This window comes from Procambarus clarkii, chromosome 11 (assembly GCF_040958095.1).
Source record: "Procambarus clarkii isolate CNS0578487 chromosome 11, FALCON_Pclarkii_2.0, whole genome shotgun sequence".
NCBI lineage: Eukaryota > Metazoa > Arthropoda > Malacostraca > Decapoda > Cambaridae > Procambarus > Procambarus clarkii.
The window spans coordinates 37,594,106-37,620,689 of NC_091160.1; the positions used below are offsets into that span (position 1 = coordinate 37,594,106).

The following is a 26,584-nucleotide window of genomic DNA, read 5'->3' on the forward strand; positions in this document are numbered from 1 at the left end:
AGGAGTAAAAGGTAAGGTGCGCCAGTGGATAAGGGAGTATCTAAGCAACAGGAAACAGCGAGTAACTGTGAGGGGGGGGGGAGACATGAGAGTGGCGAGATGTCACCAGCGGGGTTCACAGGGCTCTGTACTTGGACTCATCCTGTTTCTAATATATGTAAACGACCTTCCAGAGGTAATAGACTCGTTCCTCTCAATCTTTGCTGATGATGCAAAAATTATGAGAAGAATCAAGACAGATGAAGATAGACATAGACTACAGGACGATCTGGACAAACTGGCCGAATGGTCTAGAAAATGGCTACTAAATGAAAATGGCTGATCAACCACTGTAGGGTTAGTAAGGCCACCACCGTAGTATACTGACCAACCACTGTAGGGTTAGTAAGGCCGCCACCACCGTAGTATACTGATCAACCACTGTAGGGTTAGTAAGGCCGCCACCACCGTAGTATACTGACCAACCACTGTAGGGTTAGTAAGGCCGCCACCACCATAGTATACTGACCAACCACTGTAGGGTTAGTAAGGCCATCATCACCGTAGTATACTGACCAACCACTGTAGGGTTAGTAAGGCCACCATCACCGTAGTATACTGACCAACCACTGTAGGGTTAGTAAGGCCACCACCACCATAGTATACTGACCAACCACTGTAGGGTTAGTAAGGCCACCACCACCATAGTATACTGACCAACCACTGTAGGGTTAGTAAGGCCATCACCGTAGTATACTGACCAACCACTGTAGGGTTAGTAAGGCCGCCACCACCATAGTATACTGACCAACCACTGTAGGGTTAGTAAGGCCATCACCATAGTATACTGACCAACCACTGTAGGGTTAGCAAGGCCGCCACCACCATAGTATACTGACCAACCACTGTAGGGTTAGTAAGGCCGCCACCACCGTAGTATACTGACCAACCACTGTAGGGTTAGTAAGACCGCCACCACCATAGTATACTGACCAACCACTGTAGGGTTAGTAAGGCCACCACCACCGTAGTATACTGACCAACCACTGTAGGGTTAGTAAGACCGCCACCACCATAGTATACTGACCAACCACTGTAGGGTTAGTAAGGCCATCACCGTAGTATACTGACCAACCACTGTAGGGTTAGTAAGGCCACCACCGTAGTATACTGACCAACCACTGTAGGGTTAGTAAGGCCACCACCGTAGTATACTGACCAACCACTGTAGGGTTAGTAAGGCCACCACCGTAGTATACTGACCAACCACTGTAGGGTTAGTAAGGCCACCACCACCGTAGTATACTGACCAACCACTGTAGGGTTAGTAAGGCCACCACCACCGTAGTATACTGACCAACCACTGTAGGGTTAGTAAGGCCATCACCGTAGTATACTGACCAACCACTGTAGGGTTAGTAAGGCCACCACCGTAGTATACTGACCAACCACTGTAGGGTTAGTAAGGCCACCACCACCGTAGTATACTGACCAACCACTGTAGGGTTAGTAAGGCCACCACCACCGTAGTATACTGACCAACCACTGTAGGGTTAGTAAGGCCACCACCACCGTAGTATACTGATCAACCACTGTAGGGTTAGTAAGGCCACCACCACCGTAGTATACTGATCAACCACTGTAGGGTTAGTAAGGCCACCACCACCGTAGTATACTGACCAACCACTGTAGGGTTAGTAAGGCCACCACCGTAGTATACTGACCAACCACTGTAGGGTTAGTAAGGCCACCACCGTAGTATACTGACCAACCAACAAGAAAACTTTAGTCCTGAACATTGTTCAGGGCTGAAGTAAACCATCAGTGTATACTTCAGAAGTGAGATATACCTCTCGGTGTACCTCACGATATATTTGCAATGCTTCTTGCACACTTTTTATACATATGCAATATTTCTTATTGCAGACTTACGATATTTTTGCCATACTTCTTGTACTTTAACGATACATTTGCCATACTTCTTGTACTTTAACGATACATTTGCCATACTTGTACTCTAACGATACATTTGCCACACTACTTGTACTCTAACGACTCATTTCTCACACTTCTTGTACTCTAACGATACATTTGCCACACTTCTTGTACTCTAACGATACATTTGCCACACTTCTTGTACTTTAACGATACATTTGCCATACTTCTAACCTTTCCACCGTTACCCACTGGATTGGAGAGGGAGGGGGGGGGGGGGGGTAGCGGTTGTCCATGATAAACCAACCAAATTATAACGCTGGCTCATGACAGGCATATGTAAGTTACTAAGCGTAGAGACTGTAGGTGTGGTCGTTCTCGAACCCATCGTTGATACACAGTGAACTGTGCAACTAGCTCATCAAAACTGTAACTTGCTTACCGCAAGCAGTTTTGAGGTTGAGCTCCTGAGCCCATAATGCATTGGTAACCTTTACCATTTCTGCCCACGGGAAGGATATAGGATCCACTACCGCCCAAAGGATGGATATGGGGTCCACTTCCACTCACAGGATGGGTATTGGGTATACTGCCGTCCACAGGATGGGGATGGGGTCCACTGCCGACTGCAGGATGAATATGAGGTTCATTACCACCCACAGCATGGGCATGGGTCCTCTACCACCCACAGGATGCGTATGGTGTGCATAATAAATGAACTAAACTAAAACTTATACAAAATAAATATAATAGACAAGTTACTGAAGGACCCATTTTCTTTAAGAATTATCGTGGTCTAAGTATCTTATAGAAGTAATAATGGCTAATATTGTCAACTACGATGAATTCCAAAATATACAAAGGAATTTATACTCGTTCTCTCAGCAGCTAAATTGGAGTTGCAAAGAAAACGTAAATTTGTCGAGAAGCCAGACTAGAGTAATATTAGGGTAGATTCACATTTTGAACGACCACAGCAGCAGCAAGACTCCAACAAATAGATATCACAAGTCTCAATAATCAATTTTCCTACTCTTCATACTGCAAAAAGAGAAGGAATGTAAGTAACTATACATGTCCTTTAAAATTTATAAAAACCATACTCAAGTATTTAGTTTAAATACATTTATGCATAGTGTTTTAGGTTATTTATTTTGTTTGAATTTGTTTTAATCACATGAGTTATTGTTGTCCGTAATAATAACTTTGAAAGTTACGCATGTATAGATTTTTGGTGTAGCTTGTCTACTAATGTAATTATTGGTCTTAAATCTAGAAGTGGGAGCTGCTGAGTTTGAACAGTGTATTCGAAATATTAAGTTTACTAGAACCACGTTAATGACAGAGACTCAGTCAATAGACTGATTACGTGAATCTTAAAGCTAGGCCTAGAGGTGGGGGAAATTAGGAAGAAGGAATTCGTTGCAAGCCTATAATTTTTAATTTGTTCCAGAAATATGCAGTCTGCCCAGCCTTTTCTACTTTCCCTAATTTTTGTTCCCTAGTCATAGAACTCAATTAAATCTGTTAGGCATGATTTGCCATCCCTGAACCCATGCTGATTGTGGGGGTTTTCTTTTTTGCTTTCACGACTGCAATGCGTACGTCGCCAATGTATATGTGGCAGACGCTTCACGAAGCTGTCGGAATTAGCAGAATAGAAAATACGAGAGCAACCGTACAGGGCCTGGGAGCAAGGTCGAGTTAGAGTCCTTGAGGGTCTCTTCTCAGACTAGCCTCACCTGGTCCTGCTCCACGTTGATCCTTGGAATCTCCTCAATGATTTAACACTTTAATGAACTCCTAGGGTCCTCATCACATTTATAGTTTAGTGAATTAAGCAACTCGGTGTTGAAGACACCTAGAGCTGAAGGCTTGAGTAATGTTGGCAGTATTCAGAAGTGGTTCAACGGAAACACCGCATAAAGCTTAACAGTAGTTTATTTACTAATTTAACCACTAATACAAAAAGTGCTTGCTTTACTTTAGATTGGCGTCAGAAAGGCTATGGTTGTATTAGCGAGACTCTTGACGTCTGGCTAAACGACTCGTATCCACTCGTGGAGAAACACCTAACTTAACACAGTTGACAGTCAATCATTAACACGGCAACCTAACTGCCGGTATGCAAAGGGATCACAAGAGTTCCAACCGGATACTCGGTAATGATGATATGCAATAAGTCAACAACTACACTGTCAATGGGACAGGCAATAACATGCACAATAATATCACACACAATAACTAAATGTGTGGTGTATGTGAAGCTCACATTCACAGACTAGTGAAATGCCGTGATACCACACAGATAAACACGCATTCACCGTCGACTCACCTATGACCTGTGAGAGGTATGAGAAGGTGAGAACTGTGGTTGATCCCTCAGATCAACACAGACACAATAAAACAATGACAAAATCTTGTACTTACAGATAGGTACCTTTTCCTTACTCACTCACTCACTCAGGCACATTTATACAAGCACTCGTAGGTGGCCTGACAGCTGGTTTCGCTCGTAGACACGGAGGGTACTTGCAGTAGGGCGGGCTGTATGCTTAACAGACAGACACACGCGCACCCACTGGCACTGGCGATGAGCAAGGTGGTGACGTCATGTAGTAGTGAGGGCGGCGGCGGGCGCTCGAGGCATAGAGGTACAGAGGTACTAGCTACACGCTCTGGACCGAGTGCAGGCTGGCTACTGCAGTTATGTGGTACCATGCACTACACTGTACACTGTGGTACAGGTACACTGTGGTAAAGTTACACACAGATTACTTAGGTGGCGACACTGCCTTAGTTCACTCTAAGTCACTCACAACGATCTTTGTCACCAGGGGTACCTGATACCAGTCTGTTTCGCTCTGGAGATTTGTCACTTTAGTCTTCTGAACAATATATTCACACTCGTAATTCAGGGCGAGTGTGGGGTATATCGCAAAGACGCTGAGTTAACTTGACGGTGAGGAATTGACGGTGTTCAGTCTATTGGCCGGTAGACAGAACAGGACACGTCCGCTATGTAATGGGTCCCTCACGTGAATGCTTTTTCCTGAGGCTCAGAGCATCTTGTGGGGCACAACACAAAAAGAGTTACAATTTGACCAATAGCATTGCAGCAAATGGGCGGGAACCAATCATATTGAACGTTCGATGATCAGTAGGAGAGGTGACGTCATGAACACATCACGACCACGTTATAGCTGTTATTGTCCATCGCGCCAGTTTACCCCAGAGGTCAGACGCTGCTAACGTCTCCCCTCTCTCACGCGGGCACCAGCCATGTACTCACTGGCCCTTTGGTGGCAAGTATGCTTAACTCCCTGTATCTACTTCCTGCCTGGACATACGGCGGCCTCCATATTATGAAAGTGTTCCTGGTTAAGTGGGCATTCTGGAGATACCCAACATGCCAGGTCACTATCCAGGGTTAACAGAAATAGGACCTTGTGCACAAGATCGGTGCACTGTGCACAGCAATGAGCCATTCCAGTCAGCTGTGGGAGAATCTTGAGAGACACTCTCTCACAACACCCCCCAACAAAGATCGAGCCCACATAGTGGCGCTCGTTCACACCTCACACCGCTGACGCACGTGCACAGTGCTGAGTGCATGTGGCATGGCTGGGTCAAGCAGACCCTGTTTTCTATACAGCTAGGCGAGGCGGGTCCTCGTCTAGACTATTTCCTTCTGTTAAGTGAGGAATTTCTTCAGTCACCGGGTCACATGTGGCTATCTGTTCAGGTCTTGAGCAGGCACTGTGGTCTGACGGAGCTTCAGCTCTGGGTCGGCTCAACGCCTCGAAACCTTGAGTGGCGCTAGTCTGTCCACTGCCTCTCTCCACCTGTGTCATGCCTGAAACATCAGAGACACACTGGGAACCAGTGTCCGGTGATTCGTGTTGCATTTCCTCGCTCATGTCTCCCTCGTTCAACGTCTCGTTAATCACCCCTGACCTACTCAACTACTCAGCACCTACTGCTGAGAGCAGTGAGTTGTCGATGTCGAGGCCCGTGGTCTTCTCCTGTTCTTACATCTTACATGCTTCTTCGGCTTAGTGGAAACATCTACAGGAGGGTCCTTGTAGCGTTTGAGCATGTTGACGTGGTACTTCTTCCTGGCACCATCGACGTCGAGCACATAATTTAACGAGTGCGAGCACTCCACTACCATGAATGGGCCCTTCCACTGCAGCAAGAGCTTGTTCTTGCTGGTGGGAAGTAACAAAAGTACCTTGTCACCTACAATGAACTTGCGTTCTTTTGCTTTTTTGTCGTATGTTTGCTTCTGGTACTCCTTTGCTTTTGCTAGCTCTTCTCGGGCCAGAGACAGGTGTTCTCCAGCCGTTCCCGTAGATCGATGACGTACTCGTACGTCGTCTTGGTTATAGGGGTAGAGTCATTGCCTTCCCACAGGTTCCTCAGTACCTGCAGAGGGCCTTTAACTGTGCGACCGTACAAAAGCTCGAAGGGTGAGAACCCTGTGCTAGCCTGTGGCACCTCCCTGTAGGCAAACAACAAAGGGTTGATATACCTGGGCCACTCCCGAGGCTGTTCAATGCACATTCCCTTCAACATCTTCTTGAGAATACCATTGAAGCGTTCTACCAAACCGTTTCCCATAGCATGATACGGCGTGGTGAGGGATGCTCTCGCTGTGAGCAGACGTCTGACATCATTTACCATCATCTCGCTGGTAAACTGTGTCCCTCAGTCGGTATGGATCCACTCAGGTATACCAAGGCGACTGAAAAAACCTACCAAGGCTTCCGCTACCGTTGACTTCCGCTACCGAGCTTGTATCCGCGCACTGGTCTTTGCGTGACCCATATGACCTCCCATCAAAGCTTCATGACCTAAACGGAACACAGCCAGTCTATGCTCATGTGGGACAACGAGTTGGTCCCAAGTGTCGTGGGGCGTCTCAACTCTGCGCACCAGTTTCCCATTATGGTGCAAGTACCAGTACTTGCGTTCCTGGTGTTGGAAAACCCTTTTCTCCTCAGCATACCTACGTATCTGGGCTAGTGTTGGGTCGCTCCCTTGGGCAGCAATAAACTCCTTTGCAGACACTCCCTGAATGTCTCGTAATTTCAAAGGTTTTTCTGAGCGAGTCGGCTTGTTGCTCTCTGGCCTCGTAGTGACAGCTGCCACGAGCGAGTTACCTGTTAATGGAGTTGCTGTCGCTTCAACCAGGGGTTTTGCTTCTCTCTCTCCATAACTTCACAGCTTGCTTTCTCTCCCTTATTCTTCAGCTGGGTGAGTGTGTGGTCACTTCCTGTGACGTTATCCGTGACTCCAGCTGACTGAGGACGGCTGCACCCAGTTGAGTCAGCGTTCTCACTCTCCCCCGTTTTCTTCGAGGGTGGACTCGGGCAATCAGAGATTCCTGGAACATTTCCCAATAACAATCCATATATAGCACGTTCCTGTTGAACGGCGCGGATTTTACCTTTGATGTAAGGTGTGTCGACCCACACATACCCCTCCATCATCTCTTTAGTATAGCCATTTCGGAATTTGACATATATGTCTACCTGTCTCAGATGCTGGCTTTACTAGGCATTGTCTAACCATGTGAGTAGTGGCGCATTTGTCACGGAAGATTGTCGCCGATTTTCCGTTAACATTTCCGTCCACCACCTCAAGGGTCCAAGCTAGTGGATCCTTTCCGACGTTGGGATGTATCTTACCACTGGAGCTCACACCTGCTATGTAACCTGACTTCGGTTTTACCTTGCAATCAGCTGCACGATGACCTGGCTTACCACAGGTGTAGCACTTGTGCACATGCTTGTTGGAGGAGTTTCCCTGCTCCCCCGACACACCAGTCTTAGGCTTAGCTCCCTCGCCAATACCTGTAGCATGATGCTTCTCGTGCGGCTTCACCCCTTTCACCTGTCTCCTAGCCCCAGCCCACAGATCACCTTGCTTGGCCATAGACAGATTTGACACAATTTCTTGCTCTTTGAGCTTGACACGCGGAGACGATTCGCATGCTTCTAAGAACTGTTCACGAATCATCAGTTGATAGAACTCCATGCTCCCAGGAGGAGTCTCCATGAGTTCACAGTAACGGTTTAGACTCGATTCTAACCGCTGTAACATTAACACATATGTCTCTCCTTTTTGCGATTGAGCTCTACGGAAATTCTCTAGCATCCGGTCTGCAGTGATGCCAAAACCGTTCAGCAGCGCTGTTGTCAATGCCTCGTAATCTCCGCGCTGGTGCGGACCCAGACTGTGGTAGATAGTTAGTGCCCTACCCTTTAACAATGCACTAAGAGCGAGTGCCCACTTTGATCTTTCTCACCCGCAATCAGCGGCGTGACCTTCGAAACGCTTGATGTATGCATCCATCGAGTCATCCCTTTCATCAAAGTTAGCTAGTTTAGGTAGTTTGACAGTCTTACCTTGTTCAACGTTAGTCTCTGTTGAACGACCACTTGTCTGGTCATCCTGCCTTGCTTGCAACTGCATGCGAGCTATGCGTTCAGTACTTTCGTGGTTCTGCTGATCAGTCCAGTGTTTGTTTTCTCTCTCTTGCTGATCAGTCCACAGTTTACTTTCTCTGTCCTGCTGATCAGTCCACAGTTTACTTTCTCTGTCCTGCTGATCAGTCCAGAGTTTCATAGCTTGCTCTGCTACTTTATTCCCTTCGAATCCCAACTCCCTAACTTGGTTACGGTATTCCTCTAAGGTGAATAATTGCGAGCCTGTAATACCTACTCATTGAGTTGGTGTCGTCCACAAGGACCTTTTGGGCTGAGATTCTTCCCCATAGAATCCCCCCAACGGAGTATTTAAAGGGATAGATTCCCGCGTGACTCCGTTTTCTTCCGCAGCGCGCGTGATTCTGGTGACATCATTCTCGGTGACGTCACCCACAGGGGTCTCTACCTCCAAGTTGTCTTTCACTGGGGTCTCTCCCACTGTATTATCTCTCACCGGTGTCTCACCACCGGTAGTCTCAACCAGTGTGATGAGACTCATGCACGCCACCTCAGTACTACCCTGCATGTGTGCTTGTAGCATCACCTCTTCCACGGCCCTCATGTGCTGCTCCACTCGTTCCTTACACTCTTGCTCACTAAGAGTGTCGTAGTTGTCAGGTCTACGAGCGGTCAAGGCCAGGGGAAGATGCAGGTAGCGCTGTTTGTACTCTACACACTCAGACATACTGGTGGTGTGTGTACCTAACAGGGTGTTAAACATCTTCTGAATACTGCTCGTCACTTTTGAATTTTCAGGAAAAATTTAAGTGCGAAATTTTACTGTACAACCTAGCTCATAGGTTCCAACTAAGCCAATCACGTTGGGCACCAGATGTGGGGGTTTCTTTTTTGCTTTCACGACGGCAATGCGTACGTCGCCAATGTACATGTGGCAGACGCTTCACGAAGCTGTCGGAATTAGCAGAATAGAAAATACGAGAGCAACCGTACTGGGCCTGGGAGCAAGGTCGAGTTAGAGTCCTTGAGGGTCTCTTCTCAGACTAGCCTCACCTGGTCCTGCTCCACGTTGATCGTTGGAATCTCCTCAATGATTTAACACTTTAATGAACTCCTAGGGTCCTCATCACATTTATAGTTTAGTGAATTAAGCAACTCGGTGTTGAAGACACTTAGAGCTGAAGGCTTGAGTAATGTTGGCAGTATTCAGAAGTGGTTCAACGGAAACATTGCATAAAGCTTAACAGTAGTTTATTTACTAATTTAACCACTAATACAAAGAGTGCTTGCTTTACTTTAGATTGGCGTCAGAAAGGCTATGGTTATATTAGCGAGACTCTTGACGTCTGGCTAAACGACTCGTATCCACTCGTGGAGAAACACCTAACTTAACACAGTTGACAGCCAATCATTAACACGGCAACCTAACTGCCGGTATGCAAAGGGATCACAAGAGTTCCAACCGGATACTCGGTAATGATGATATGCAATAAATCAACAAATACACTGTCAATGGGACAGGCAATAACATGCACAATAATATCACACAATAACTAAATGTGTGGTGTATGTGAAGCTCGCATTCACAGACTAGTGAAATGCCGTGATACCACACAGATAAACACGCATTCACCGTCGATTCACCTATGACCTGTGACAGGTATGAGAAGGTGAGAACTGTGTTGATCCCTCAGATCAACACAGACACAATAAAACAATGACAAAATCTTGTACTTACAGATAGGTACCTTTTCCTTACTCACTCACTCACTCAGGCACATTTATACAAGCACTCGTAGGTGGCCTGACAGCTGGTTTCGCTCGTAGACACGGAGGGTACTTGCAGTAGGGCGGGCTGTATGCTTAACAGACAGACACACGCGCACCCACTGGCACTGGCGATGAGCAAGGTGGTGACGTCATGTAGTAGTGAGGGCGGCGGCGGGCGCTCGAGGCATAGAGGTACAGAGGTACTAGCTACACGCTCTGGATCGAGTGCAGGCTGGCTACTGCAGGTTATGTGGTACCATGCACTACACTGTACGCTGTGGTACAGGTACACTGTGGTAAAGTTACACACAGGTTACTAGGCGGCGGCACTGTCTTAGTTCACTCTAAGTCACTCACAACGATCTTTGTCACCAGGGGTTACCTGATACCAGTCTGTTTCGCTCTGGAGATTTGTCACTTTAGGCTTCTGAATAATATATTCACACTCGTGATTCTGGGCGAGTGTGTCGTATAATCTTCAGACGCTGAGTTAACTTGACGGTGAGGAATAGACGGTGTTCAGTCTATTGGCCGGTAGACAGAACAGAACACGTCCTCTAGGTTTGGTGTCCCTCACTTGAATGGGTTTTGGAAGGGGTGCCGGGCATCTCGTGGCACCTAGCACAAAAGAGTTACAATTTGACCAATGGCATTGCAGCAAATGAGCGGGAACCAATCATATTAGCTCGTTCGATGAGCAGTATCAGAAGTGACGTCATGAACACGTCATAGCTGTTATTGTCCATCGCGCCGGTTGACCCCAGAGGTCAGACGCTGCTAGCGTCTCCCCTCTCTCACGCGGGCACCAGCCATGTACTCACTGACCCTTTGGTGGCAAGTATGCTTAACTCCCTGTATCTACTTCCTGCCTGGACATACGGCGGCCTCCATATTATGAAAGTGTTCCTGGTTAAGTGGGCATTCTGGAGATACCCAACATGCCAGGACACTATCCAGGGTTAACAGAAATAGGACCTTGTGCACAAGATCGGTGCACTGTGCACAGCAATGAGCCATTCCAGTCAGCTGTGGGAGAATCTTGAGAGACACTCTCTCACAACACCCCCAACAAAGATCGAGCCCACATAGTGGCGCTCGTTCACACCTCACACCGCTGACGCACGTGCACAGTGCTGAGTGCACGTGGCGCGGCTGGGTCTAGCAGACTCCCGTCTTCTATACAGCTAGGCGAGGCGGGTCCTCGTCTAGACTATTCTCTTCTGGTAAGTGAGGAATTTCTTCAGTCACCGGGTCACGTGTGACTATCTTGTCAGGTCTTGAGCAGGCACTGTGGTCTGACGGAGCTTCAGCTCTGGGTCGGCTCAACGCCTCGAAACCCTGAGTGGCGCTAGTCTGTCCACTGCCTCTCTCCACCTGTGTCATGCCTGAAACATCAGAGACACGCTGGGAACCAGTGTTCGGTGATTCGCGTTGCATTTCCTCGCTCATGTCTCCCTCGTTCGACGTCTCGTTAATCACCGCTGACCTACTCAACCAGTCAGCACCTACGTTGTCGGCTCCCTTTATGTTAACCACGCGGAATGTGAACTGTTGAAGGAACAACACCCAGCGCATTATTCTAGGGTTTGCGTTTTTAAGCGTACCGATGTGGCTGAGGGGTTGGTGATCTACTTGAAACATGAAACGCTTACCATAGAGATACTGGTAGAATTTCCTTACTCCCATGACAGCAGCAAAGAGTTCCTTTTCTACAGTGGAGTACTTCTGCTCAGCATCGCTCAATTTACGACTGGAGTACACAACTGGCCAGATTTCACCGTCGTACTCTTGCATGAGTACAGCACCAATACCTGTATTTGAGGCATCTGTCCGGAGGATGTACTCCTTGGTAGAATCTGGTAGTCTAAGGATGGGTGCTTCAGTCAGCTTCTTCTTGAGCGTCGAGAATGCTGAGTTCTCCATTTCTGTCCAACGTACTCTAACCGGTGCATTCCTCTTGGTGAGATTAGTTAGCGGAGTTGCTATGGATGTGAAATTGGGAATGAAAGTTCTGTAGTACCCTGCAAGTCCCAGGAATGACTTAAGTCTTGGTGGCGGGTGGAGCGGCTTCACTGATCTTGGTGATCTTCTCAGGCAGCGGCCTGGTGAACCCTCCCCCTATCACGTGACCAAGGTACCTGACCTCCTTGCATCCCAACTCACACTTAGTGGGTTTTGCAACCATTCCTACTTCTTGTAGTCTTGCCAACACCTGCCTTAGCAAGGTCAGATGTTCTTCCCACGTAGCAGAGTGGATGAGCACATCGTCCACGAACACTTCTACTCCAGTAATTCTCCCCAAGACCTTGCTCATAGTTCTGTTGAACACGGCTGGGGCGTTCACCAGTCCAAACGGAAGAACTGTGAACTGGAAGAGACCTTCGCTTGTCACGAAGGCAGTGCAGTGCTTACTGTCTTCATCTAATGGAATCTGCCAAAATCCTTTTGTCAGCTCGAGCTTGGAGAAATAGCAACTGGAAGCTAACCTCGAGAAGATCTCATTTTCATTGAACATCTGTTCAGCATCAAACTCTATGATGGAGTTCAACTTCCTGAAGTCGAGGTAGATGCGCACACCTCCTCCAGGCTTCTTCACTAACACCATCGGGCTTGAGTACGGGGAGGTCGACTTCTCTATTACTCCCGCATTAATCATAGATGCCAGTTCTTTTCTCACCTGTGGTACAAGGTGATGAGGAACAGGATATGGTTTTGTTCGTACCGCTTGCTGCTCTAGCAAAGGTATGCGGTAGCCCTCTACCTTTGCTACTTTAGTGACGTCAGAGAGTACCTCCTTGTACTCTGCTACCAGTCGAGTAACCTGGTCGACTTGACCTTCAGACAGCTGATCGTCAACCTTAACATCTCGGTGTGTCTCCTGCTGCTGTTGATTGAAGAGACCTGGCTGACCTACCTCCTCGTCTGCGGTTATCACTGAGACACCGGCGATCGTTGCTGAGAGCAGAGGGTGGTCGATCGGCGCCCTGTCGATGTTGAGCCCCGCGGTCCTCTCCTGTTCTTACGTCTTACATGCTTCTTCGGCTTGCTGGATCCATCTGCAGGAGGGTCCTCGTAGCGTTTGAGCATGTGTTCCTTTGCTTCTTTTAACTTTGCAGACACTCCCTTATTCTTGAGCTGGGTGAGGGTGTGGTCACTCCCTGTGACGTCATCCCCGGCGAGTCGCCCTTGGCATCAGCTGACTGAGGACGACTGCACACAGCTGAGGCAGCGTCCTCACGCTCCCCCGTTTTCTTCAAGGGCGGACTTGGACAATCAGAGATTCCTGGAACATTTCCCAACAAAAGTCCATATACAGCACGTTCCTGTTGAACGGCACGGATTTTACCTTTGATGTAAGGTGTGTCGACCCACACATACACCTCCACCATCTCTTTAGCATAGCCATTTGGGAATTTGACATCGATATGTCTACCTGTGTCAGATCCTGGCTGTACTAGGCTCTTTCTTACCATGGGGGCAGTGGCTCTTTTGTCACGGAAGATTTTCGCCGATTTTCCGTTAACATTTCCGTCCACCACCTCAAGGGCCCCAGCTAGTGGATCCTTTCCGACGTTGGGATGTATCTTACCACTTGAGCTCACACCTGCTATGTAACCTGGTTTCGGGTTTGCTTTGTAATCAGCTGCACGATGACCTGGCTTACCACAGGTGTAGCACTTGTGCACATGCTTGTTGGAGGAGTTTCCCTGCTCCCCCGACACACCAGTCTTAGGCTTAGCTCCCTCGCCCATACCTGTAGCATGATGCTTCTCGTGCGACTTCACCCCTTTCACCTGTCTCCTGGCCCCAGCCCATAGATCACCTTGCTTGGCCATACACAGATTTGACACAATTTCTTGCTCTTTGAGCTTGACGCGCAGAGACGATTCGCATGCTTCTAAGAACTGTTCACGAATCATCAGTTGATAGAACTCCATGCTCCCAGGAGCAGTCTCCATGAGTTCACAGTAACGGTTTAGACTCGATTCTAACCGCTGTAACATTAACACATATGTCTCTCCTTTTTGCGATTGAGCTCTACGGAAATTCTCTAGCATCCGGTCTGCAGTGATGCCAAAACCGTTCAGCAGCGCTGTTGTCAATGCCTCGTAATCTCCGCGCTGGTGCGGACCCAGACTGTGGTAGATAGATAGTGCCCTACCCTTTAACAATGCACTAAGAGCGAGTGCCCACTTTGATCTTTCCCACCCGCAATCAGCGGCGTGACCTTCGAAACGCTTGATGTATGCACCGATCGAGTCGCCCCTTTCATCAAAGTTAGCTAGTTTAGGTAGTTTGACAGTCTTACCTTGTTCAACGTTAGTCTGTGTTGAACGACCACTTGTCTGGTCATCCTGTCTTGCTTGCAACTGCATGCGAGCTATGCGTTCAGTACTTTCTCGGTTCTGCTGATCAGTCCAGTGTTTGTTTTCTCTCTCTTGCTGATCAGTCCACAGTTTACTTTCTCTGTCCTGCTGATCAGTCCACAGTTTACTTTCTCTGTCCTGCTGATCAGTCCACAGTTTACTTTCTCTGTCCTGCTGATCAGTCCAGAGTTTCATAGCTTGCTCTGCTACTTTATTCCCTTCGAATCCCAACTCCCTAACTTGGTTACGGTATTCCTCTAAGGTGAATAATTGCGAGCCTGTAACACCTACTCTTTGAGTTGGTGTCGTCCACAAGGACCTTTTGGGCTGAGATTCTTCCCCCGTAGAATCCCCCCAACGGAGTATTTAAAGGGCTAGATTCCCGCGTGACTCCGTTTTCTTCCGCAGCGCGCGTGATTCTGGTGACATCATTCTCGGTGACGTCACCCACAGGGGTCTCTACCTCCAAGTTGTCTTTCACTGGGGCCTCTCCCACTGTATTATCTCTCACCGGTGTCTCACCACCGGTAGTCTCATCCAGTGTGATGAGACTCGTGCACGCCACCTCAGCACTACCATGCATGTGTGCTTGTAGCATCACCTCTTCCACGGCCCTCATTTGCTGCTCCACTCGTTCCTTACACTCTTGCTCACTAAGAGTGTCGTAGTCGTCAGGTCTACGAGCGGTCAAGGCCAAGAGAAGATGCAGGTAGCGCTGTTTGTACTCTACACACTCAGACATACTGGTGGTGTGTGTACCTAACAGGGTGTTAAACATCTTCTGAATACTGCTCGTCACTTTTGAATTTTCAGGGAAAATTTAAGTGCGAAATTTTACTGTACAACCTAGCTCATAGGTTCCAACTAAGCCAATCACGTTGGGCGCCAGATGTGGGGGTTTCTTTTTTGCTTTCACGACTGCAATGCGTACGTCGCCAATGTACATGTGGCAGACGCTTCACGAAGCTGTCGGAATTAGCAGAATAGAAAATACGAGAGCAACCGTACAGGGCCTGGGAGCAAGGTCGAGTTAGAGTCCTTGAGGGTCTCTTCTCAGACTAGTCTCACCTGGTCCTGCTCCACGTTGATCGTTGGATTCTCCTCAATGATTTAACACTTTAAGAGACTCCTAGGGTCCTCATCACATTTATAGTTTGTGACTTATAGGCAACTCGGTGTTGAAGACACTTAGAGTTGAAAGCTTGTGTACTATTGGCAGTATTCAGAAGTGGTTCAACGGAAACACCGCATAAAGCTTAACAGTAGTTTATTTACTAACTTAACCACTAATACACAGGGTGCTTGATTTACTTTAGATTGGCGTCAGCAAAGCTATGGTTATATTAGCGAGACTCTTGACGTCTGGCTAAACGACTCGTATCCACTCGTGGAGAAACACCTAACTTAACACAGTTGACAGCCAATCATTAACACGGCAACCTAACTGCCGGTATGCAAAGGGATCACAAGAGTTCCAACCGGATACTCGGTAATGATGATATGCAATAAATCAACAACTACACTGTCAATGGGACAGGCAATAACATGCACAATAATATCACACACAATAACTAAATGTGTGGTGTATGTGAAGCTCACATTCACAGACTAGTGAAATGCCGTGATACCACACAGATAAACACGCATTCACCGTCGACTCACCTATGACCTGTGAGAGGTATGAGAAGGTGAGAACTGTGGTTGATCCCTCAGATCAACACAGACACAATAAAACAATGACAAGATCTTGTACTTACCGATAGGGTACCTTTCCTTACTCACTCAGGCACATTTATACAAGCACTCGTAGGTGGCCTGACAGCTGGTTTCGCTCGTAGACACGGAGGGTACTTGCAGTAGGGCGGGCTGTATGCTTAACAGACAGACACACGCGCACCCACTGGCACTGGCGATGAGCAAGGTGGTGACGTCATGTAGTAGTGAGGGCGGCGGCGGGCGCTCGAGGCATAGAGGTACAGAGGTACTAGCTACACGCTCTGGACCGAGTGCAGGCTGGCTACTGCAGGTTATGTGGTACCATGCACTACACTGTACGCTGTGGTACAGGTACACTGTGGTAAAGTTACACACAGGTTACTAGGCGGCGGCACTGTCTTAGTTCACTCTAAGTCACTCACAACGATCTTTGTCACCAGGGGTTACCTGATACCAGTCTGTTTCGCTCTGGGGATTTGTCACTTTAGGCTTCTGAATAATATATTCACACTCGTGATTCTCGGCGAGTGTATCGTATAATCTTCAGATGCTGAGTTAACTTGACGGTGAGGAATGGACGGTTGTTCAGTCTATTGGCCGGTAGACAGAACAGAATTCGTCCTCTAGGTTTGGTGTCCCTCACTTGAATGGGTTTTGGAAGGGGTGCCGGGCATCTCGTGGCACCCAGCACAAAAGAGTTACAATTTGACCAATAGCATTGCAGCAAATGAGTGGGAACCAATCATATTAGCTCGTTCGATGAGCAGTAGCAATAGTGACGTCATGAAGACGTCACGACCACGTCATAGCTGTTATTGTCCATCGCGCCGGTTGACCCCAGAGGTCAGACGCTGCTAACGTCTCCCCTCTCTCACGCGGGCACCAGCCATGTACTCACTGACCCTTTGGTAGCAAGTATGCTTAACTCCCTGTATCTACTTCCTGCCTGGACATACGGCGGCCTCCATATTATGAAAGTGTTCCTGGTTAAGTGGGCATTCTGGAGATACCCAACATGCCGGGTCACTATCCAGGGTTAATAGAAATAGGACCTTGTGCACAAGATCGGTGCACTGTGCACAGCAATGAGCCATTCCAGTCAGCTGTGGGAGAATCTTGAGAGACACTCTCTCACAGGAGTGGTGCCTCCCCCACGCTCAGCTCCCACACAGGACCAGCTAGGGGGGGTGGTGCCTCCCCCACGCTCAGCTCCCACACAGGACCAGCTAAGGGGTGGGGGGTACGTCCCCCACGCTCAGCTCCCACACAGGACCAGCTAGGGGGGGTGGTGCCTCCCCCACGCTCAGCTCCCACACAGGGCCAGCTAGGGGGGGGGGGTGCCTCCCCCACGCTCAGCTCCCACACAGGACCAGCTAGGGGGGGGGGGTGGTGCCTCCCCCACGCTCAGCTCCCACACAGGACCAGCTAGGGGGGGGGGTGCCTCCCCCACGCTCAGCTCCCACACAGGACCAGTTAGGGGGGGGGGGGTGCCAGTAGTAGGGAGTAAGAGCCACAGACGATATTTTTTTTCAGAAAAAATCGTCTGTGGATCTTCGGGGGTTTCAGGTAAATTTTAAAATATCGTCTGTGGATCTTCGGGGTTTTCAGGCAAATTTGGGGAGTCACAGATTTGGAATTAAGGAATTCTTATGAGGAAAATAATTTCTGAGATTTTAGAGGTTTGTTAAGCGTTCTTATAAGGAAAATAAGTAGGAAAATCTTAAAGAAAATTTTTAGAAAATATCGTGTTTGTGTCACAGCATTTCCAGGTAAACTCTACGGACAACCTTTGCCTGTTTTCAACTACGGAAAAATCGTCTGTGGATCTTCGGGGGTTTCAGGTAAATTTTGAAATATCGTCTGTGGATCTTCGGGGTTTTCAGGTGAATTTGGCCAGTCACAGATTTGGAGTTAAGGAATTCTTATGAGGAAAATAATTTCTGAGATTTTAAAAGTTTCCTAACCGTTCTTATGGGAGAAATTCAAATTTTTTCAGAGTTCAGTTTTAAGAAAATATTTCAGAGTTTCAAATAATCATAGAAGGTTATTTATATGTTTATGACCGAATTTGTAAAAGGACCATTTTCAGAGAATATTGTCTTAGATGTTTTGTTAAGGAAAACAGACAACTTATCCATAACATTCAGTTTTATATCCATTTACGGCTATTTCATCTGTAAAGACCAAAATTGAACAGAGCCCAGTTTTAGCTCATATTTCATCAGAGACCATTTTATACCTAAAAATGAACAGAGTCCACTTTGTGAGCAAAATTAGTCAGAGACAGTTTTTAGCTCATATTTCATCAGAGTCCAATTATCAACAGAAATTCGCCAGAGTCTACTTTGAGATCAAAATTAGTCAGAGACAGTTTTAGCTCATATTTCATCAGAGACCATTTTATACCTAAAAATGAACAGAGTCCACTTTGTGAGCAAAATTAGTCAGAGACAGTTTTTAGCTCATATTTCATCAGAGTCCAATTATCAACAGAAATTCGCCAGAGTCTACTTTGAGAGCAAAATTCGTCAGAGACAGTTTTAAGCTCATATTTCATCAGAGTCCAATTATCAACAGAAATTCGCCAGAGTCTACTTTAAGAGCAAAATTCGTCAGAGACAGTTTTAAGCTCAAATTTCATCAGAGTCCAGTTTATACCGAAAATTCGCCAGAGTCTACTTTGTGCCAAAATATTCAGAGTCCAGTTCATGATCGAAATTAATCAGAGTCCAATTAAAGACCCAAATTTGACAGAGACCACATTTTCGCTACTAGCAGTCCAATCCCCCTGAAATTTTAAACAGTCATATTTCAGACGTAGTAAATAAGATCAAGTCAGTTACTGAGCTCCAGCTCTTGTCCCCCACCCTCTTCCACCCTCAAGTCTTTGTAAATAAACCATCAATTTCCCCGAAATTTTTACCCTCTGTATTTCAGACATAGTAAATATGATGAAAACAATTATAAAACTCTAGCTGTTGTCCTCTGTCCGAGTTCACTCCTGTAAATTCATTACTATCAGTCCAAATCCCCCAGAGATTTAAACACTCAACTACATTTTCAGACATAGTAAATAAAACCAGTTCAATTATCAAGTTTCAACTCTTGTCCCCCAGCTTAGTTCATTTTGTACAAGTTCTTTATTTCCAACTATATCACATGAGATTTAAGATCACCTTATTTCTAACGTAGTAAAATTAATCAGGGCATTAACCAAGCTACATTTCCTCTGTCTTAGATCATCGAACATAATTATATCCGACCAAGTTCCTCTCCTGCCTATCTGTTTATCAGAATAATTACATTACCCTCCCCTCCCCAACGTATCCAAACCTTCAATAATCATACTGTATTTGCATATTTTCTCTATATTCAGCGGTGTTCTTCACTTTTTGTCCATGTTTTCTGTGTTCATTCCATGTTCTACAAACGTTCACAGCATGCTCAGTTCAAATTTTTTCTGCCGTTTTCCCCTTATGTTCACTATGTTCTTTGTCATGTTTTCATGTGCATCATATGTTCTCTGTATAACTTTTATACTCAATATTCATGTTCTCAATGTTCTTAGCGCATTCTTCACATTTTTCCATGTTTTTCTGCTTTCATTCCATGTTCTATAAATGTTCACAGCATGCTCAGTTCAATTCTTTTCTACCGTTTTCCCCGTATGTTCACTATGTTCTCTGTCATATTTTCATGTGCATCATATGTTCTCTGTATAACTTTTTATACTCAATATTCATGTTCTCAATGTTCTTAGCCTGTTCTTCACATGTTCAGTGTTCATTCTTTGTATTCCCTATGTTCCTTATCATGTCTTCATATTCTCTATAAGTTCATATTCCCTGCATGTTCACTCTATTCATCAACTTTTTCTTACATGTTTTCTGTGTTCACCGTATGTTCACTGTGTTCATTCCCTTACTTAACCTCAATTTTTTTATGTTCTTTGTTTCTTCCATTCACTAACTAGTTCTTTGTCAAATAATATTATACAGCATTACAGTTCCCTCAACAATTTTAGTCACCAAGTTTTATTTTCAAAACTATGTCAAAGTAATTCTCGTTGTCAACTTAATAGTTCTACCAACCCCGTTCTTAAACAAATCTACACTTTATTCAGTTCCAAATTTACAAAAGACAAACCTTTCTTGTAACTTCTTAACTAAAAATCTTTCGCCAATCAACTGAAACATAGTCACTTTCCTCATTTCTCAACTAACTTATTATCCAATCAACCAAAAATTGTCAAAGGAATCTTTCCAACACTGTTCATAACTAAACTTATTCCCTAGTCATCAGAAAATAACCGTGTTCTTCATGTTTCAATGTCATTTCATAACTAAAATTATCCATCAATCAACAGAAAAAGTCATATTCATCATTTCGTAACAGCCATTATGTTTTCGTCAAGTAAGAAAATATAGTCAAAGATATCTATCATCGTCGTTCTTAACTGACATTTATACTTTGTGGAGCACTAAAAAATAGTCAAATGTAACTTTTTCAACACTTTCGTAACTAAAATTATATGTCGCTAAGTAAGAAAAATTGTCAAAGGAATCTTTCCAGCACTGTTCTTAACTAAACTTATTCCCCAGTCATCAGAAAATAACCGTGTTCTTCATGTTTTTTTGTCATTTCATAACTAAAATTATCCATCAATCAACAGAAAAAGCCATGTTCATCATGTTTTGTCTTTTTGCTTAACTAAAATTATGTTTTGTCAAGTAAGAAAAAATAACCAAAGATATCTTTCATCGCTGTTCTTAACTGACATTATACTTTGGGGAGCACAAAAATAGTCTCCCTCGTCATGTTTTGTCTTTTTCCTTAACTAAAGTATTCATCAGTCAACTAAAAAATAGTTACTTCATCATGTTTCCTTGTCATTTCTTAACTGAAATATCACTTCTCTCATTTAAAATAGTCAGGTGTAGCCTCTTTCCAACACTGTTCTTAACTAAAGTAACCTTTCACTTCGCTAGAATAGTCATATTCATCGTTGTTCCTAACTAAAATTATATGTCATTAAGTAAGAAATATAGTCAAAGACACTCTTCGAGACATCAAGGACATACTCAAAGACATCAAAGTTGCACTCAAAGACATCCTTTGAGACATCAAAGACATCCTTTAAGACTTCAATGGGACTCTTCGAGATATCAAAAGACACTCTCAAACACTCAAAAATTTACTTGCATCCTCAAAGTTATTCTCAGAGGCATAAAAGTCATTCTCAGAGCTATCAAATTATTCTCGATGTCATCAAAAAGTATTTTCTCGTTCATCAAAGTTAATCTCAGAGTTAACAAAGGTAATCTCTAACTCACTCTCGTACATCAAAGTTGTTTCAAAGACATCAAAGTTAATCTCAGAGTTATCCAAAGATATTCTCATGTCCACAAAAGTTATTCTGAGCTATCAAAGTTAATCTCAAACATCTCCGTTCATAAAAGTTATTCTCTAAGAGCTATCAAAAAGTTATTCTCAGTCATCAAAGTTATTCCAAGAGACGTCAAAGTTAATCCAAGACATCATCTTTCATCAAAGATATTCTCTCTAAGCCATCAATGTTCTTCTCTAAGACATAAAAGTTATTCTCTATGTCATCAAAAGTTATTCTCTGAGCTAACAAAATACTACTCATGTTCTCAAAGACATTCTCCAATTCATCAATGTTGTTTCAAAGACATCAGAGTTAATCTCATAGTTATCCAAAGACATTCTCAAAGTCATCTAAAGTTATTCTCTAAGACATCAAAGTTATTCTAAGAGTTATCAAAAGTTATTCTCAGTCATGTTATGTTATTCTCTAACTCACTTCCATTCATCAAAGACATTCTCTAAGCCCTCAAAGTTATTCTCTAAGACAACAAAGTCATTCCCAGAGTCATCAAAAAAGTTATTCTTCGAAACATAAAATTTGCTCTGTAAGATATCTTCGTTCATCAAACTTATTCTCAGAGACATCTAAAGTTATTCTCAGAGCTATCAAACTTGTTCTCAGAGTCATCAAATGTTATTCTCGAAGTCATCAAAGATATTTTCAGAGACATCTAAAGTTAATTTCTATGTTATAAAAGTTATTCTCAGACATAAAAGTTATTCTCAGAGTCATCAAAAGTTGTTCTCTAAAACATCAATGTTGCTATCTAAGACATCAAAGATGTTCTCTAAATCATAAAAGTTAATCTCTAAGTCACCTTCGTTCATTAGAGAAACTTTCCAATCCATATTCGTTGACCAAAGTTATTCTCAGAGTCACCAAAGTGATCTCTAATTCACCTTCGTTCTCCCAAAGTTGTTCTCTAAGACACCTTCGTTCATCAAAGAAACTCTCCTTCTTCCATCATGTTATTCTTTAAGACATCTTCAGTCATAAAATTTCTCTCCAAAATGTAACTAGTTCAGCTTTTCATACCAAACCTGCATTTCTGTTAAAACATATTTTCTTAGTTGCTTTACCCTAAAACTGTTCTCTGAACTACACTGTTCAAACCTACATAACCTATCCTCTCCACACAATGTTACTTAGTTAACGTAACGTTCCTAAACCTAACTTTACCTATCTTACATAACTTAACCTGCATAACCTAACTTTACCTACGTTACCTTACCTTACCTATCTTACCTAACCTAACCTAACTTTACCTATGTTACCTTACCTTACCTACCTTTCCTAACTTAACCTGCTTAACCTATCTTACCTAACTTTACCTATGTTACCTTACCTTACCTACCTTTCCTAACTTAACCTGCTTAACCTATCTTACCTATCTTACCTAACTTTACCTATCTTACCTAACCTATCTTACCTATCTTACCTAACTTTACCTATCTTACCTAACTTAACTTTCATAACCTAACTTTACCTATCCTAACATAACTTACCTTACCTTCCCTATCTTACCTAACTTTACCTATCCTAACATAACTTACCTTACCTATCATACCTAACTTAACCTAACTTTACCTATCCTAACTTAACTTACCTAACTTATTCTGCTTAACCTAACTTATTTAACTTATCTTACCTATCCTAACGTAACCTAACTTGCTGTACCTAACTTAATCTTACATTCCCAAACTGATGTATCCTAACTTATCTAGTCAAACCAGACATGATCTAACTTACATAAGTATTCCTTCTTGTCTTTTGTGTTTCGTCAATCATTGTCTCATATTCATTTACTCATTTCATTAGTTAATTTCTCAAATGGTCACTTATGCATTTCAAGTGCTATTTGTTAGAGATTGGATATTTAAGCATTTCAAAGAATTTTTGTTATATATGGGCATTTACTCATTTCAAGGGATAATTTCTCAAATGGTCACTTATGCATTTCAAGTGTTATTTGTTTAAGATTGGGTATTTAACCATTTCAAAGGTTTTTCTTATATATGGGAACTTACTCGTTTCAAGGGTCAATTTCTCAAATGGTCATTTTTGCAGATCAAGGGTTATTTGTTAAAGTTCATCAAGTTGCTCATAAGTTGTATTTATTATGTTTGTTATCATATGTTCTTATTCCCCAACCCCTTAACCTAACCTCTTTTAATCGTAGTGTATTTGGTAGGTTCTAACTTATGTTCTTATTCCCAACCCCTTAACCTAACCTCTTGTAATCTTAGTGTATTTAATAGGTTCTAGCTTATGTTCTTATTCCCAGCCCTTTAACCTAACCTTTCAGATGTAGTTTATGGTGTTTTTGACGTATTTGTTGAATATATTATCCTTTTCCTAACCTTTCAGATGTAGTTTTGTTTCTCCTTTGTATATTTTTACCCAAACCTTCTTTCCTTCTTTTACTTTGATTCTCCTACTCCTTCTAACCCTCTTTTCTATCTCTCTCCCTTATTCTCTCTCTTCCTCCCCCTCTCTCTCCCTCATTTGCTCTCTTGTTTCTCAAATTCAAGTCTTAATGCTCCCATTCTCACACCCTTACTCTCATTCACTTAGTTTTCTTTTTTCTCAAATTCAAGTCTTAGTTCCCCCATGCCCACACTCTCTCTCTCATTCTCTCTTCTTTGGTCCCATTTTCTTCCGCCCCCTCTCTCTTACTACTTGCTCTTCTTTCATGCTCTCACTCCCTTGAGCTCTTGTTTCTCTATTTCAAGTCTTAGTAGATCTGATTCTTTACTATTGTAATTCTATTATTACTAAGATAAAGAATGAACTTATATGTGAAATCAAAGTAAAAGAAGGAAAGAAGGTTTGGGTAAAAATATACAAAGGAGAAACAAAACTACATCTGAAAGGTTAGGAAAAGGATAATATATTCAACAAATACGTCAAAAACACCATAAACTACATCTGAAAGGTTAGGTTAAAGGGCTGGGAATAAGAACATAAGCTAGAACCTACTAAATACACTAAGATTACAAGAGGTTAGGTTAAGGGGTTGGGAATAAGAACATAAGCTAGAACCTACCAAATACACTACGATTAAAAGAGGTTAGGTTAAGGGGTTGGGGAATAAGAACATATGATAACAAACATAATAAATACAACTTATGAGCAACTTGATGAACTTTAACAAATAACCCTTGATCTGCAAAAATGACCATTTGAGAAATTGACCCTTGAAACGAGTAAGTTCCCATATATAAGAAAAACCTTTGAAATGGTTAAATACCCAATCTTAAACAAATAACACTTGAAATGCATAAGTGACCATTTGAGAAATTATCCCTTGAAATGAGTAAATGCCCATATATAACAAAAATTCTTTGAAATGCTTAAATATCCAATCTCTAACAAATAGCACTTGAAATGCATAAGTGACCATTTGAGAAATTAACTAATGAAATGAGTAAATGAATATGAGACAATGATTGACGAAACACAAAAGACAAGAAGGAATACTTATGTAAGTTAGATCATGTCTGGTTTGACTAGATAAGTTAGGATACATCAGTTTGGGAATGTAAGATTAAGTTAGGTACAGCAAGTTAGGTTACGTTAGGATAGGTAAGATAAGTTAAATAAGTTAGGTTAAGCAGAATAAGTTAGGTAAGTTAAGTTAGGATAGGTAAAGTTAGGTTAAGTTAGGTATGATAGGTAAGGTAAGTTATGTTAGGCTATATAGGTAAAGTTAGGTAAGATAGGGAAGGTAAGGTAAGTTATGTTAGGATAGGTAATGTTAGGTTACGAAAGTTAAGTTAGGTAAGATAGGTAAAGTTAGGTAAGATAGGTAAGATAGGTTAGGTAAGATAGGTAAAGTTAGGTAAGATAGGTAAGATAGGTTAAGCAGGTTAAGTTAGGAAAGGTAGGTAAGGTAAGGTAACATAGGTAAAGTTAGGTAAGATAGGTTAAGCAGGTTAAGTTAGGAAAGGTAGGTAAGGTAAGGTAACATAGGTAAAGTTAGGTTAGGTTAGGTAAGATAGGTAAGGTAAGGTAACATAGGTAAAGTTAGGTTATGCAGGTTAAGTTATGTAAGATAGGTAAAGTTAGGTTTAGGAACGTTACGTTAACTAAGTAACATTGTGTGGAGAGGATAGGTTACGTAGGTTTGAACAGTGTAGTTCAGAGAACAGTTTTAGGGTAAAGCAACTAAGAAAATATGTTTTAACAGAAATGCAGGTTTGGTATGAAAAGCTGAACTAGTTACATTTTGGAGAGAAATTTTATGACTGAAGATGTCTTAAAGAATAACATGATGGAAGAAGGAGAGTTTCTTTGATGAACGAAGGTGTCTTAGAGAACAACTTTGGGAGAACGAAGGTGAATTAGAGATCACTTTGGTGACTCTGAGAATAACTTTGGTCAACGAATATGGATTGGAAAGTTTCTCTAATGAACGAAGGTGACTTAGAGATTAACTTTTATGATTTAGAGAACATCTTTGATGTCTTAGATAGCAACATTGATGTTTTAGAGAACAACTTTTGATGACTCTGAGAATAACTTTTATGTCTGAGAATAACTTTTATAACATAGAAATTAACTTTAGATGTCTCTGAAAATATCTTTGATGACTTCGAGAATAACATTTGATGACTCTGAGAACAAGTTTGATAGCTCTGAGAATAACTTTAGATGTCTCTGAGAATAAGTTTGATGAACGAAGATATCTTACAGAGCAAATTTTATGTTTCGAAGAATAACTTTTTTGATGACTCTGGGAATGACTTTGTTGTCTTAGAGAATAACTTTGAGGGCTTAGAGAATGTCTTTGATGAATGGAAGTGAGTTAGAGAATAACATAACATGACTGAGAATAACTTTTGATAACTCTTAGAATAACTTTGATGTCTTAGAGAATAACTTTAGATGACTTTGAGAATGTCTTTGGATAACTATGAGATTAACTCTGATGTCTTTGAAACAACATTGATGAATTGGAGAATGTCTTTGAGAAC

General features: G+C 43.3%; 1 protein-coding gene across 1 annotated transcript; it reads right to left on the reverse strand.

Annotated features, from left to right (window-relative positions):
* Positions 1-13,240: 13,240 nt before the first annotated feature.
* On the reverse strand, positions 13,241-14,698 carry LOC138363667 (uncharacterized). Its single transcript, XM_069323044.1, has one exon. The coding sequence runs from the start codon at positions 14,696-14,698 to the stop codon at positions 13,241-13,243; it is 1,458 nt and encodes a 485-aa protein (XP_069179145.1).
* Positions 14,699-26,584: the final 11,886 nt, after the last annotated feature.

Coding starts and splice junctions, on each gene's coding strand:
- LOC138363667 (XM_069323044.1), bottom strand. CDS start 14,698: ATGAAACTCTGGACTGATCAGCAGGACAGAGAAAGTAAACTGTGGACT.